General features: G+C 42.8%; 1 protein-coding gene across 1 annotated transcript in view; it reads left to right on the plus strand.

Annotated features, from left to right (window-relative positions):
- The window catches only part of SMCHD1 (structural maintenance of chromosomes flexible hinge domain containing 1), a 147,243-nt gene that overhangs the window by 74,066 nt on the left and 60,412 nt on the right, over positions 1–12,765 (plus strand). The window contains exons 23-25 of the mRNA XM_081097766.1: positions 3,562–3,701; positions 4,324–4,458; positions 8,238–8,465. Of these exons, the coding sequence (XP_080953892.1) occupies positions 3,562–3,701; positions 4,324–4,458; positions 8,238–8,465 (503 nt within the window). The remainder of the gene's footprint in view (positions 1–3,561; positions 3,702–4,323; positions 4,459–8,237; positions 8,466–12,765) is intronic.

Here is a 12,765-nt window from a genome sequence, read left to right on the forward strand (position 1 = left end):
ATGAATGTCAAACATAGCACTGACAGAAATGAACAGTAAAAAATGGGAAAACCTTGAGGAAGACTTTAGAGACATTCTAAAAATAACTTTGGGAGGAAAATTTGAATATTGAAAATGTATTTGGGGCCAAAGCCAGTTTGCCTCAGCGGATAGAGCGTCGGCCTGCGGACTGAAAGGTCCCAGGTTCGATTCCGGTCAAGTGCATGTACCTGAGTTGCAGGCACTTCCCCAGTGGGGGATGTGCAGGAGGCAGCTGATCGATGTTTCTCTCTCATCGATGTTTCTAACTCTCTATCTCTCTCCCTTCCTCTCTGTAAAAAAATCAATAAAATATATTTAAAAAAAATGTATTTGGGAACCATTTTTAGGGCTATACTTACTAGGCTTATATTACAACTGGATCAGTCTTTTACCTCTTCTAATACAACTATGACTACTTCGTATTTTAAGAAAAAAAGTTTCTCATGTACTTAAGTTGTCAATTTGAAAATGAAGTTACATTAAAGTTTCACAGGGTAGAGCTTGATGGCTAATTTGAGGAACAGTCTATTTTAGACATTCACAGAGTATATTCTAGACGCAACCCTTCTGGGTTTGAATTTAAACTGACACCTATGATGAGCTAGGTAAATTTGTATGTGTCAGTTTCTTCATGTGTAAAATGAGAATATTTATTTTCAGAGTTGTGAGGATTAAATGAGTTAATATGGGCAACTCTTACTCTGCAGTTCCTTGGTAACTGAATGGAAGACACAGTTTCAATATGCATGCGTTCTCTAAGTGAACTGCATGTGTTTGTAAAATGACTAGAACAGTGCTTGACATGTAAGCTTTAGCTATGATATTAACAATACCATGATTATATCTTTATATATGACCTTTTGTACTAGTTTTGAGTGAAAAGAAACATTGGCTGTTTTATTACCTTTATAAATTCCAGTAGTTTGAGGTTTCCCTCAATCATGAATTGATAAAAATTGGCACCTTAGTAAGAGTATAGAGAAACCAAGATGGCAGCATAAGTAAACACCAGAAATTGCTGCCTCGCACAACCACTTCAAAAATACAACTAAAAGACAAAATGGACATCATCCAGAACCACAGGAAGACTGGCTGAGTGGAAATTCTACAACTAGAAGGAAAGAGAAAAGCACACTGAGACTCAGAGGAGGTGCGGAAGTAAAGTGCAGAGGTACGGAGGCGCACGCGGAAATGGCTGACAACTGAGGACGTGGTTGTCTTTTTCAGTCGGGAGGGAGTCACAAGCTCCCGACTGCTCTGAACTCTAGTTCCGGGCGAGTCTCTGGGGACCCAGACTCATATGGGGAGATACTGGACTGTCTGGCATCAGTCGGAACTCCAGGGCGGCTTTCTTTCAGAGGTGCTTGCACCAATTACTGGGACACTGAGACGCGGGGCCTCTTAGGGTAGGACTGAGGATCAGCCATAGCTGTTTGCTCCGCCCTGTTGATTCCCTGAGACCCCGCCCCACCCAAGCCTCTGTGCGCAGAGACTTTTGCATATGAAAGGTCTGGCCCTTTGCAATCTGAAAATTACCTAACAAACTGCAGCTGGGTCAGAGAGACCCAGAACTTCCAAAAGAAGGCCCAAGGCCCCACAGCAGCTTGCATTGCCTCACAGCTGGGTCTCATCTGGGCACCTCCAGATCCTAAACAAAGAAGAGGAATCTGCAGATCTCTCTGTAGCTCCTGTTAGGTAGCCTCAGGCAGAGGCTAAATTAGAACCTCCTTAGAGATCCAAGAGCCAGTGTACCCAGTGGTCAGAGTGGGACTATCCAGATTACAACTCCTCAGATCCATAAGGGACGCACTCAGGGGGCAGACTCAGTGAGCATCAAAGCCCCACTGAAGCAAGTCTTACCCCAGAAGGGTGTCTCCAGCACAGAAGTTCTCCCACTGTAGACACAGCTGATTCTCACAGCCATTTGGCCTGGAGGTCAATTCCTCCCAGTGATACCTATAACAATCAAGGATTAACTACAACAAGACTGTACACACAGCCCACAAAGGGGTGCACCAAGAGTGTCCACCTCAGGTAATTGGGGAGGCTGAGCCACTGGGCCCTATAGGACACGTAGCAAAGAAAGCCACTCTATCAACACAGGGAAGCATAAAAAATGCTGAGCCAAAGAAATGTCACAAATGACAGAAATGGAGGAAAGCAAACTACTGGATATAGAGTTCAAAACCACACTTACAAGGTTTTTCAAGAATTTTCTAGAAACCACTCATAAATTTAGTGAGACCCTCAAGAAATCCAGTGAGACCCTCGAGGATATGAAAAAGGACCAACTAGAAATTAAGCATACACTGACTAAAGAATATTATACAGAGTTCCAACAGCAGACTGGAGGATCGCAAGCATCAAGTCAAAGATTTGAAATACGAACAAGCAAAAATCACCCAACCAGAAAAACAAAAAGAAAAAAGAATCCATAATATGAAGATAGTGTAAGGAGCCTCTGGGACAACTTCAAGTGTACCAACATCTGAATTATGGGGGTGCCAGAAGAAGAGAGAGAGCAAGATATTGAAAACCTATTTGAAGAAATAATGACAGAAAACTTCCCCTACCTGGTGAAAGAAATAGACTTCCAAGTCCAGGAAGCACAGAGAACCCCAAACAAAAGGAATCCAAAGAGGACCACACCAAGACACATCATAATTAAAATGCCAAGAGCAAAAGACAAAGAGAGAATCTTAAAAGACATCAGGCATTTTTATGCAATTGAGACTACCCTGCTCAGATATAGAATTTATGCATTTGGGGAATAGAAATGATAAAACATGGATATGGCTTAGTGCAGTGGTAGGCAAACTGCGGCTCGCGAGCCACATGCAGTTCTTTGGCCCCTCGAGTGTGGCTCTTCCACAAAATACCACGTGCAGGCGCGCACGTACAGTGCGATTGAAACTTCATGGCCCATGCGCAGAATTCGGTATTTTGTGGAAGAGCCACGTTCAAGGGGCCAAAGAACCACATGTGGCTCGTGAGCCGCAGTTTGCTGACCAATGGCTTAGTGTGCCGGGCCAGCACAGCCAAGGGTTCGGTGAGCTGCGGGGGGGCCGGGAGGGGGGGTGAAGGATTAAAGAAAAGACAAAGAGAATAAGCTGGGGCTCGGTGAATCTCCCATGCCTGGCTGAGAGAGATCCAGATGGCAAGCTCATGTTTTATAGTCAGAGGTAAACAAGGTAGTGGTCACCATAGTTACAATGTTCATGTGATTTTCACTTATTTTGGCAGCACTTGCTGCACCTCCCACAGCCCATTAGCTACCCAGGAAGGATCTAGGGAGGCCATAAGGTCAAGCTTAATTATGCTAAGAAGGCTGTGCCCTCTAAGCTGGGACTTGCTTGTGGCTTTGCCAACAGGTCAGTCGAGGCTTAACCCTGTAGCTGCTCCCTACAGCTTAGTTTTTCCTTTCTCAGCATTATTTATAAAATATTAAAACTTGAAATGTTAAAAATTATTTCTTTTGATATTTCTATGCTTCAGTCTTGGAAACTTGAATCTGTATTTCATTATATAATTTCCTTGTAGGTCCCCCTCATCAATTGAAAGTGAAACCTGATTCTGAATTTTTAGTTATAGAAAATGGAACAGCTTTCCCATTTCAGGTAGAAGTTTTGGATGAATCAGACAATATAACAACACAACCAAAATTGGTTGTTCATTGTAAGGTAAGCTATTGTAAGATAAAGAATATGTAGATTTTATTTTGAATCCCATTGTAGTAAATGGAAATAACTATATTTTTATCTGCTTTTAGTAAGTCTTGTATAGTATCTAGGTCTTGAATGATTATTCCATGGAGAAATTTGTTGGATATTGTATTGCCAATAGTTTTCAGGATCCCTAAGCCAATAAAAATGTCAGCAACACCGAGTTTCATAAAGAAATTTATGAACTAAAGATTTCCTTCCTCTCCTTCCTTGGTCCATTCACCTCATTTCAGGTGAAGTATTTAATTTATGAATAGAAATCCTTCAAGATTGGGGATGGATGGATGGATGGATGGATAAATGAAGATGGCTAAAAGGAAAGGAAAACCCTAGTATGTAAAGTAAAAAAGGGAAGAATATTGGTTGAGGAGTCAGATTTTCTTCAAAAACAGATAAATTTTACCCAGAAATATAAAAAATTAACTCTTTTCAGTCATAAATTCCCTAGAGTATTAGTGAATTTTACTTAGAATTTTCTAGTTTATAGCCAGAAATAATAGCTCTAATGAAGTACTTGAAAATTTAAACAACTATTTAGTAAGTTATTGAGGTCTTAAATGATTTTTTGTGCTTCTACTAGTTTTTAGGTGCTCCTAATCTTCCAGTCTACACCGTGGATTGCAGTAGTTCTGGAACCAGTATTTTATCAGGACCTGCAATTCAAGTTCAGAATATTAAGAAAGACCAGACGCTTAAAGCTAAAATTGAAATACCTGTAAGTTGTTATTGTTATTCATTGGTATTATATTGAGTCTTCATACAAGTAGTCTTTAAGAGATTTATAGTAAATTCTGTAAAGTTGTTTGACTTTTTTAAATGAGGTATTTGCAGTTCTTTTAGCAAAAGGGAAATAAGGAAGCATGAAGTGGTATAGTGAATAATTTAATGTTTTATATAGAATATTAGTAATTTTCTTGACAAAACCTTTTATAATTTCTGTAGCATTATTGATTTACATATTCCTAAAATTAATTTTTTCTTATATAAAAACTAGAGGCCCGGTACACAAAAATTTGTGCACTCGGGGGGGAGGGGGTTCCCTCAGCCCGGCCTGTGCCCTCTCACAGTTTGGGACCCCTCGGGAGATAACGACCTGCTGGCTTAGGCCCACTCCTGGGTGGCAGAGGGCAGGCCCATTCCCTAGGTGCAGCCCCTGGTCGGGCTCAGAGCAGGGCCAATTGGGGAGTTGGGGCGCCGCCCCTGTCATGCACAGAGCAGGTCGGATCGGGAGGTTGCGATGCCACCCTGTCACGCTCAGGGTAGGGTCAATTGGGGGGTTGGGGCACCGCCCCCTGTCACTCTCAAGAGAGGGTCGATGGGGAGATTGCGGCGCCACCACCGTCACACACAGAGCAGGGCCAATCAGGGGGTTAGGGCGCTGCCCCCTGTCACTCACAGAGCAGGGCCCAGCAGGGGGGTTGGGGCTCCGTACCCTGTCATGCACAGAGCAGGGTCAATCGGGGTTGGGGAGCTCCCCCCTGTCACGCACAGAGCAGGGCCCATCACGGGATTGAGGAGCTCCCCCTGTCACTCACAGAGTAGGGCCGATAGGGGAGTTGGGGCATCGTCCCCTGTCACACATAGAGCACGGCAGATCAGGGGGTTGGGGCGCCGCACCCTGTCACACTCAGGGCAGGGCCGATGGGGAGGTTATGGCTCTACCCCGTCACACACAGAGGAGGGCCCGTGGGGTGGGGGGGGTTGGGGCGCCGCACCCAGTCACACACAGAGCAGGGCCGATCAGGGGGATGGGGCACCGCACCCTGTCACACACAGAGCCGCAGGGCTGATTAGGGGTTTGGGGCGCCTTCCCTTGTCACGAACAGAGCAGGGTAGATAGGGAAGTTGTGGCCACGCCCCCTGTCACACACAGTGCCGCAGGGCAATCAGGGTGTTTGGGCGCTGCCCCCTGTCAGGCTGATCCCGGTGCCGGGAGGCCTCGCGGCTCTGCTGATCCCAATGCTGGGAGGCATATTACCCTTTTACTATATAGGATAGAGGCCAGGTGCATGGGTGGGGGCCAGCTGGTTTGCCCTGAAGGGTGTCCTGGATCAGGGTGGGGGTCCCCACTGGGGTGCCTGGCCTGCCTGGCTGAGGGGATGATGTCTGTTTTCAGGCTGGCCAGTGACTGAAGCTCCCAACCGCTCCTCTTTTTCTTTTTCTTTTTTTATTCTGGGCCTGCTTTAGCTCTGAGGCTTGGCTCCAGCTCTTAGGCCTGTCTGCTGAAAGCAGGTATCTGGTTTGTTTCAGTTCTATAATCAAAACACTGTTTCAACTCCAGCTCTGAGATCCCAGCTGTCTGAAAACAGGTTTCTGGGGTTTTGTTTAGCTTCTATATTTGTAACAATGTTTCAAACTTCAAGCTCAGAGGCCGGCAAGGCAGGTGGGGAACGTTGGATTCCTCCGTCACTGAAGCAAGTAAGTCTCATGTTCACTTCAAGCTGCCTGGCTGGCGGCCGCCATCTTGGCTGGCAGTTAATTTGCATATCTTGCTGATTAGCCAATGGGAAGGGTAGCGGAGGTATGGCTAATTACCATGTTTCTCTTTTATTAGATAGGATTTGACATTTATGTGTCAGTTTTGTTTTTTATAGTTTACACTTGTTTTTTCGAAAGTTTGCTAAATATTTCCATTTAAACTACCACTGATGGACTATAGGTATTTAGTTTGTATGTGTAATTTTAAAAATGAAACTGTGGTTTTAATTATTATTTTCATATAAAGACATTATTATGTTAATATGACCATAAGATACATTTTTTAAAAATATATTTTTATTGATTTCAGAGACGAACGGAGAGGGAGAGAGAGAGATAGAAACATCCATGATGAAAGAGAATCATTGATCTGCTGCCTCCAGCATGCCCCACACTGGGAATTGAGCCCACAAGCTGGGCATGTGCCCTGCCCAGGAATTGAACTGTGACCTCCAGGTTCATAGGTCAAAGTTCAACCACTGAGCAACGCCAGTCCGGGAACCATAGGATAGTTTTTATTGGATATACATCATGGCTGAAGGTGAAGCCAGCCTGATATAAGAAATTGATCCCCTAATGTTGTTGAATGGGATAACAAATACTTAAACAAATGAAATACTTAAATGTGATTTCTTTATATATGATGCAGTAGATGATGAATATCCTAATTCCATTTGATTGATGATGTTTTCCTAAAAATTATACATCAAATAACATTTTGAACCTCAAAAGGGTAAAAGACAGCTTTTATTTATTTATTTATTTATTTATTTATTTATTTTTGTTAGAATGAGATAACTTTATTCTAAATATTTTATTTTCTGACTGGTTGTATTTGATAATCTTCAAATATTTGTTATGTATTTTCTTTTTTCAATAATATGGCCAACTTATCTTGAGCATACTATCAGGAAGCTTAAGGAGAAACGATTTGGATTTAAGAAGGAATTTGGGCTTAGAAGCAAGAATAACAAATTATTAGGGATTATGCAAATACAGGGCAGCAACAGGCAGAGGACCCAAGAATCCAGGTCAGTTAAGACAAAGACCAAAGTATAGCATGTAATATGCAGTTAGAAAATGTTATCTAAAGCTTATGACTCTTGAGTTTTGAGTTTGAGTCTGGCAAATTAGATATGCATATGATGGAGGATGAGGATGGGTTTATCTGATATTCTGTGAGGTAGAAATTTTGAATATGTCCTTCATGTTGATGGGATTTGATAGGCTTTAATAGGAATGAACTGTAACGGATAAGGAAAGAGGCATGAGCTAAGGAAGATTGTAAAGGTATTTTAGGCTTAGGCTTATTTTGAATTTTGTGTAATGCATTATACCTGGTTATGAAATAATGATATAAGATTTTAATATTGTATGCCTAAAATCAACTTATAAAGCTTAATCCAGCTCATTTTTATTGATCTATGGAACACCGATGTAATAACTATAATAAATTATAAATATGCCAGCTTAGTCTTTAGGATGTTTAAAATCCTTATCTAGCTATAAGGAGACTTGTCCACTTATCCCATTTAATAATGAATTGAAAAAGCACTAGCGTAACCTAATATCATTAAATAATATACTTGATGGCAATTATTTGCCCCTGATTTTATTGAAAGCTTTTAATAGTTTATATCTTTAATCTTATTAATGAATGTTAGTCACCAAATCCCTGTTATGTGATTAAAATTTTACAAGTTTGTGGCACTTTTAAGTAAATTTACAAATAAGGGGAAGGAAATCCTTTTAAGTGCAAACATGCTAGTGTTTTGGTTTTAAGAAAGTGGCCATTATCTTTATTTATAACTTAGTGGTATAAAATATGGGATGATTGATAGTACAATATATTCTTAGTTACAAAACTTATGAATGTTAATAGTATATAGTATGATCTTCCATATTATTGGAATAAATTTTTAAGCAGTGTAATAAAACATTCACTGTTAAAGCTAAAATCTGTTTTCAAAAAGTACAGATGTCAATCAATATATGTTGGTTTTCTTCTCTTCCTAGAGTTGTAAAGATGTGGCACCTGTGGAGAAAACGATTAAGTTGCTTCCCAGTAGCCATGTTGCAAGATTACAGATATTCAGTGTGGAAGGACAAAAGGCAATCCAGATCAAACACCAAGATGAAGTTAATTGGATAGCAGGCGATGTTATGCATAATCTTATCTTTCAAATGTATGATGAAGGAGAAAGAGAAATCCATGTAACATCAACTTTAGCGGAGAAAATTAAAGTAAGTATCTAAAACAGATTGGTTATTTTTAAAAATAGGTTTTTATTGATTTAAGAAAGGAATGGAGAGCAAGCAAGAGGGCGGAGGGGGAGAGAGAGAGGCATCAATGATGAGAGATAATCATCAATTAGTTGCCTCCTAAACACCTCCAACTGGGAATTGAGCCCACAACCCAGGCATGTGCCCTGACTGGGAATCGAACCATGACATCCTGGTTCATAGGTTGATGCTTAACCACTGCATCACACTGGCTGGGCAACAGATTGTTTATTTTTAAGAATTTTTTTTTTTTTTTTTTTTTTTTTTTTTTACTTTATGTTTGGAAGACTCTGAATAAGAAGTTTTGCTTGGAGAATCATTTTCTATCCTTTTACTTTGAATCTACCTTTGTCTTTGCATCTTACATGTGTCTCTTGTATGCAGCGTATGTTTGGGTTTTGTTTTCTGATCCACTCTGCTAACTGTTCCTCTTTATTGGTGAATTCAAACCGTTTACATTTAGTGTAATTATTAGTGTATGAGGATTTCCTATATCCATTTTATCTTTTGTTTTCTGGTAGCTCTGTGCCTCCATTGGTTTTATTTTCTTTGTGTTTCTGTTCGTTGTTTTTGTTTTGTGATATTCCATACTTCTTTCCTCCCTTTTTAAGCTATATATCCTGGTTTGGGGATTTTTGTGTGTGGTTACTATTAGGTTTGTAAAAAATAAAGTTGCATATATGCCACGGTTCTTTTCTTTTTATGTTTTTGTTGTCACAAATTATCCCTGTTTATGCTGTAGGTTTTTTGGTGATCTTACTTGTAGTGTTATGACCTTATGTTCTTTGTTTCAGGTAGAATAACTCCCTTGAGTATTTCCTGTAATGGAGGTTTTCTGGTGATAAAATGTCTTAGCTTTAGTATGTCTGGAAACATCTTTATTTCTCCTTCATATTTCAAGGATAATTTTGCTGGTTATATTGTTCGTGGCTGGTAATATTTCTCTTTCAGATATTTGAATATTTGGTTCCACTCTCTTCTGTCTTGTAGAGTTTCTGCTGAGAAGTCGGATGAAATTCTGATAGGTTTTCCTTTGTAGGTCACTTCCTTCTTTTCCCTGCCTGCTTTGAGGATTTTTTGTCATTAATTTTTGACAGCTTTTAAACCAGGTGCCTTAGAGAGGGCCTCTTTGGATTGAAGTAACTAGGTGTTCTCTTTGCTTCTTGGGTTTGAGAATCTAGTTCTTTCCATAGGTGTGGGAAGTTCTCATCCACTATTTGTTTGAATAGACTCTGTTCCATGTTCCTTCTTCTCCTCCAGAATGCCTATAATTCTAAATTCTAATATTGCTTTTTCTAATGGAGTCAGTTCTTATAGAGCTCTTTTCATTTTTCTTTATGCTCATGTCTCTCTCTCCTCTTACCTCTGTGTCATTTCTAAATTCCTATCCTATCTAATAAAGAGGTAATATGCAAATTGCCCATCACTCCAACACACAAGATGGCTGCCCCCATGTGGACACAAGATGGCCAGCACAAGATGGTCAGCAGGGGAGATCAGTTGTGGGCGATCAGGCCAGCAGGGGAAGGCAGTTGGGAGGGACCAGGCATGCAGGGGAGGGCAGTTGGGGCGACCAGGCCTGCAGGGGAGGGCAGTTGGGGGTGATCGTGCTGACAGGGGATGGCAGTTAAGGACAATCAGGCCAGCAGGAGAGCAGTTAGGCATCAATCACGCTGGCAGGGGAGTGGTTAGGGGGTGATCAGGCTGGCAGGCAGAAGTGGTTAGAGCATCCGTGGGCAAACTACGGCCCGCTTGAAATGAATAAAACTAAAAAAAAAAAAAGACCGTACCCTTTTATGTAATGATGTTTACTTTGAATTTATATTAGTTCACACAAACACTCTATCCATGCTTTTGTTCCGGCCCTCCGGTCCAGTTTAAGAACCCATTGTGGCCCTCGAGTCAAAAAGTTTGCCCACCCCTGGGTTAGAGGCAGGCAGGCAGGCGAGCAGTTGGGAACCAGCAGTCCTGGATTGTGAGAGGGATGTCCAGCGGGATCGGGCCTAAACGGCAGTCGGACATCCCTCGAGGGGTCCCAGATTGGAGAGGGTGCAGGCTGGGCTGAGGGACACACCCCTCTCCCCGCATGAATTTCGTGCACCAGGCCTCTAGTCTTGGATATCACTAAATCTTTCCCCCATGATTGGCTGTTTTCTATGCTCAGTAGTTAACTCTTAATCTCCTTAATTGCATGCTTCATTTCCAGGATTTCTAATTGGTTCTTTTTAAAAGTTTCAATCTCTTTGGTAAAGTACTCATTTTGTTCATTGATTTGTTTTCTGGGTGCATTGAATTGTCTGTCTATATTTTCTCACTTCTGACTGAGTATTTTCAGAACTGCAGTCTTGAAATCTGTCATTTATATCACCCTAGTGACCTGGTGCTTGAAATTTATGCACATTAAAAGGGAATTAATTAGAGAAAATACTTTAATATTGCTATTTGCCCTTTCTCTATAATAGAAGTGTCAGAGATGAAAAAAATTCGTAAAATGTATATGAAAATCTTCCTCCTGTCAGACTCTGGGGTGCGCCACGGGAACCAGAGTTGGGTCCCTGCCCACCCACGTGCACCTTGAAATCACGCGAGACCCAGACCTGGCCGGCCCCACCCTCATTGGGCTAGATCCAGATATGGCAGGCCCCACTCCCATTGGGCTAGATCCAGACCCGGCTGGCCACACCCTTGTCAAGCCCCGCCGGGTGGGGGTCACAGCCTCAGGTCCTCTGGCCCGGTGCTGGGGCAGGGGGCCCAGCCTGAGGTCCTCCGGTCTGGCACCTGGACCCGGGGCACAGCCTGAGGTCCCCTGTCAAGCCCTGCCGGGTGGGGGACATAGTCTGAGGTCCCACATCAAGCCCTGCCAGGTGGGGGGCATGGCCTAATGTCCCCCGTCAAGCCCCACCAGGCGGAGGGCGCAGCCTCAGGTCCCTGCTGATTGCTCATTAAGGCTTATTACAGGAGCTCAGCCTCTCCTGTGGGTGCAGCCATCTTGTGTTATGGAATCCCTGCCTTCACTGTGGGCACAGCCATCTTGACCATTATGGTGTGATGGTCAATTTGCATATTCCCTCTTTATTAGGTAAGATAATTCCCAGTGTTCCAGCTTGCTTCTGCAGATTTTTCATTTTTTTTTCTGATCATCCTTGTTACTGTTGTTATTAGTAGTGTTTGCTGTTCTTTGCCTAAGCATTTATATCTGTCTATATTAATGAAAAGGTCTTTCTACTATTTTCCAGTAGATGATGCTGAATTGCAAGATTTTTTTACCTCTGTGATCTATCAGGGTTGACCTCCACATCTTCCGTAAGACAGTACAGCTGTGCTGCTTAGGGGTGGGATTTGTTATGCCCTCACCATAATGGGGATCCCTGACCCCGTGGGGTTATGCTCCAAGTACCCCTCCTGGGGATCAGTCATAGAGGGAAACAGCGGTTCTACTGCAATAGCTCTTGATTTACAGACAGTTAAGAGGCCTGATGCATGAAATTCGTGCAAGATGCGGCCTTTTTCCTCCAGCTGCCGGCACTGGCTTCCCTCTGGCACCTGGGACCCGAACTTCCTTCTGGTTCCCGGGACCCGGGCTTCCTTCCGGCTGCCAGCAGGCAGCCCGGGACCCAGGCTTCCCTTGCAGCCCCAGCTTTGTCCAGAAGGATGGAAGGACTTCCGGAAGGATGTCTGGTCTAATTAGCATATTACACTTTTATTATTATAGATATGCTCCTGGACCCGACTCTAAGAACAATGTGAGGCAAGTTTTCGGATTCCAAGTGGCAGCAGGGCTCTGTGGTTCTGTTTCTTTGTATGAAACACCATTGCCCTGCCCAACAGTGGAGAGCTGCAGGGCAGAACCCTGTGTGCCCTGTCAGGCATCTGCCTTCTCAGGCACTGTTCACTCGCTTCCTCGCTGCTTGCCCTGCTGGGCTGCTCCCCACAGCTCTCTGTTCCTCCGGCCCAAGGATGCATGTGCTACCACCAGCTTTCTCCCTCTCCCAACTGGGCCAAGAGCTCCTGGCTGCAGGCCTATTCTGGGGGCTGTCTGTGCTTTCCTTCTTGTCTTCCATTTACTCCTTTTTGTTCACCTTTAGATGTTTCAATGTGCGGGTCTCAGGCATGCATCTGTTGAGCAGGGATTTCTTTGTTGAATTATAGTTGGTTAACTTATTGACAGTTTAGTGGGACAGGCCAAGGGTTCTCTCACACCTCCATTCCTCTAATGTCATTCTCTGAACAAGAAGTTTTATACGGAACCTCTAAGAAGAAT

This window comes from Myotis nattereri (assembly GCF_964212035.1).
Source record: "Myotis nattereri genome assembly, chromosome: 8".
Classification (NCBI taxonomy): Eukaryota; Metazoa; Chordata; class Mammalia; order Chiroptera; family Vespertilionidae; genus Myotis; species Myotis nattereri.